This window comes from Nicotiana attenuata, unplaced genomic scaffold (assembly GCF_001879085.1).
Source record: "Nicotiana attenuata strain UT unplaced genomic scaffold, NIATTr2, whole genome shotgun sequence".
Classification (NCBI taxonomy): domain Eukaryota; kingdom Viridiplantae; phylum Streptophyta; class Magnoliopsida; order Solanales; family Solanaceae; genus Nicotiana; species Nicotiana attenuata.
Genome location: NW_017670778.1, coordinates 390305 through 392962, shown reverse-complemented (window position 1 = coordinate 392962; position 2658 = coordinate 390305). Strand labels below are relative to the sequence as shown.

At 43.9% G+C, this 2658-nt stretch overlaps 1 protein-coding gene across 1 annotated transcript; it reads left to right on the top strand.

Annotated features, from left to right (window-relative positions):
* The first annotated feature begins 1159 nt into the window (after positions 1-1159).
* LOC109243238 lies at positions 1160-2010 on the top strand. The gene is made up of 3 exons (XM_019410151.1): positions 1160-1246; positions 1307-1388; positions 1556-2010. The coding sequence occupies exons 1-3, from the start codon at positions 1160-1162 to the stop codon at positions 2008-2010; spliced, it is 624 nt and encodes a 207-aa protein (XP_019265696.1).
* The last annotated feature ends 648 nt before the right edge of the window (positions 2011-2658 follow it).

Genomic DNA, 2658 nt, shown 5'->3' with positions numbered 1-2658 from the left:
CAGGAGGAGCACGACCACAAGGCCAAGTCGTGCCTTATCAAAGGCAGCAGGGCTATAATCAGCAGCACCAGCAACAGTTGGCCTACCAAACACCTCATCAACAGCAGGACAATAACATGATTGAAATCAAGGGCATGCTGCAACAACTCATTGGGACAAATGTAAAGATGCAAGAGAAGTTAGCTGCACATGATTCAGCAATCAAAGGCATTGAAACTCAATTAGGACAGCTATCTATGGCCTTGAACAATCGCCCATAAGGAACATTGCCTGCAGATACAAATATTAATCCAAAGGAGCAGAACCCAAATCAGCTCATGGTAGTGAGTCTCAGGAATGGAAGAGATTTAGACAGGGAGCAAGAAGTTGCTTAATCTAGGAGAGAGACAATGCCAACTACTCTAGTTACATTAGAGACAAATGAGTCAGCAGAGCTCACCGAGGTTGTAATTAAACAGGCACATGTTGACAAGGGTATAATCAGCAGCACCAGCAACAGTTGGCCTACCAAACACCTCATCAACAGCAGGACAGTAACATGATCGAAATCAAGGGCATGCTGCAACGACTCATTGGGACAAATGGAAAGATGCAAGAGAGTTAGCTGCACATGATTCAGCAATCAAAGGCATTGAAACTCAATTAGGACAGCTATCTATTGCCTTGAACAATCGCCCACAAGGAATATTGCCTGCAGATACAAATATTAATCCAAAGGAGCAGAACCCAAATCAGTTCATGACAGTGAGTCTCAGGAATGGAAGAGATTTAGACAGGGAGCAAGAAGTTGCTCAATCTAGGAGAGAGACAACGTCAACTACTCCAGTTACATTGGAGACAAATGAGTTCGTAGAGCTCACTGAGGTTGTAATTAAACAGGCACAGGTTGACAAGGGTATAATCAGCAGCACCAGCAACAGTTGGCCTACCAACACCTCATCAACAGTAGGACAGTAACATGATCGAAATCAGGGGCATGCTGCAAGAACTCATTGGGACAAATGGAAAGATGCAAGAGAAGTTAGCTGCACATAATTCAGCAATCAAAGGCGTTGAAACTCAATTGGGACAACTATCTATAGCCTTGAACAATCGCCCACAAGGAACATTGCCTGCAGATACAAACATTAATCCAAAGGAGCAGAACCCAAATTAGCTAATGGCAGTGAGTCTCAGGAATGGAAGAGATTTAGACAGGGAGCAAGAAGTTGCTCAATCTAGGAGAGAGACAACGCCAACTACTCTTGTTACATTAGAGACAAATGAGTCAGCAGAGCTCACCGAGGTTGTAATTAAACAAGCATAGGTTGACAAGAGTGAGGAGAAGGAAGGTGAGCAACTCCCAGAACAGGTGATAGAAAAAGCTTCTAGCAAAGAAAAGACACAAGGTAGTGGGCAGAGGTTGATTCCTGCACCATTCCCTCAGAGGTTGGCAAAGCAAAAGAAAGATGATCAAACAGGAAATTCATGGAAATGCTAAGAAAAATTCAATTGAATATTCTACTGATGGATGCTTTAAGGGAAATGCCTGGTTATGCAAAAATTTGACTTCCAGGACCTGCCCACTGTAACTCTAACGCAGACCTACAACGCATAGTGACAAGGCCTATGGCTCAAAAGGTGTCTGATCCAGGTAGTTTCACTATCCCATGCACCATTAGGAGTTATGCTTTTGCTAAAGCATTGTGTGACTTGGGAGCCAGTATAAATTTGATGCCCTTAGCAATCTATACAAAACTGGGCATTGGCAGAGCTAGACCGACCTCAATGTTGCTGGAATTGGCTGATCGGACAGTCAAAAGACCGACAGGAATTCTTGATGATGTGCTTGTTCAAGTGGGGAAATTTGTATTCCCTGCAGACTTTGTCATTCTTGACTGTCAAGTGGATGAAGAGATACCAATCATTCCGGGAAGGCCGTTTTTAGCCATTGGGAGAGCATCGATTGATTGTGAGATTGGAGAACTGAAAATGAGGTTGAACAATGAAGAAATAATATTTAATGTTTAACAATCTATGAGAAGGCCTAATGAATTTGCAAATTGCTCGCTAGTGGAGGCCGTAGATGTAATACTACAAAAGGAGGATGAGACTATTAATGTTAGGGATCCGTTAGAAGCATGCTTGATGAATCTGGAAAATGTGGACGGTGAGGAGTTGGCAGAGTGGGTCATGGCTCTCGAAGGTCAAGGGTTCTGGAAAAGGGAACCCGGTTCGAGCCCCTACACTTAGAAGAAAGAACAAGACCACCTACAAAACCATCGATAGAGGAGCCACTACAGTTGGACCTGAAACTGCTTCCAGTTCACCTCAGGTACGCTTTCTTAGGGCCCAATTCTAGTTTACCTATTATTATTTCATCCGGTTTGCTAGCTGTGCAGGTAGAGCAACTCCTACAGGTGTTACAGGAATGTAAGACTGCTATTGGTTGGACCATGGCAGACATAAAAGGTATCGGCCCAGCTTTTTGTATGCACAAGATTCTCTTGGAAGAAGGGCACAAACCTTCCAGAGAACATCAACGAAGGCTGGACCCGAATATGAAAGAGGTGGTGAAGAAGGAAGTGATCAAGTGGTTAGATGCGGGTATCATCTTCCCCATCTCTGACAGCAATTGGGTCAGCCCTGTTCACTGTGTTCCAAAGAAGGGAGGAATGA

Excerpts from the sequence above, each read along its gene's own strand:
- LOC109243238 (XM_019410151.1), top strand. The coding sequence starts at position 1,160 with ATGGCAGTGAGTCTCAGGAATGGAAGAGATTTAGACAGGGAGCAAGAA. Across the intron at positions 1,247-1,306 it reads AGACAACGCCAACTACTCTT|GTTGACAAGAGTGAGGAGAA; the intron begins GTTACATTAGAG and ends AAACAAGCATAG. Across the intron at positions 1,389-1,555 it reads TAGCAAAGAAAAGACACAAG|GACCTGCCCACTGTAACTCT; the intron begins GTAGTGGGCAGA and ends TTTGACTTCCAG.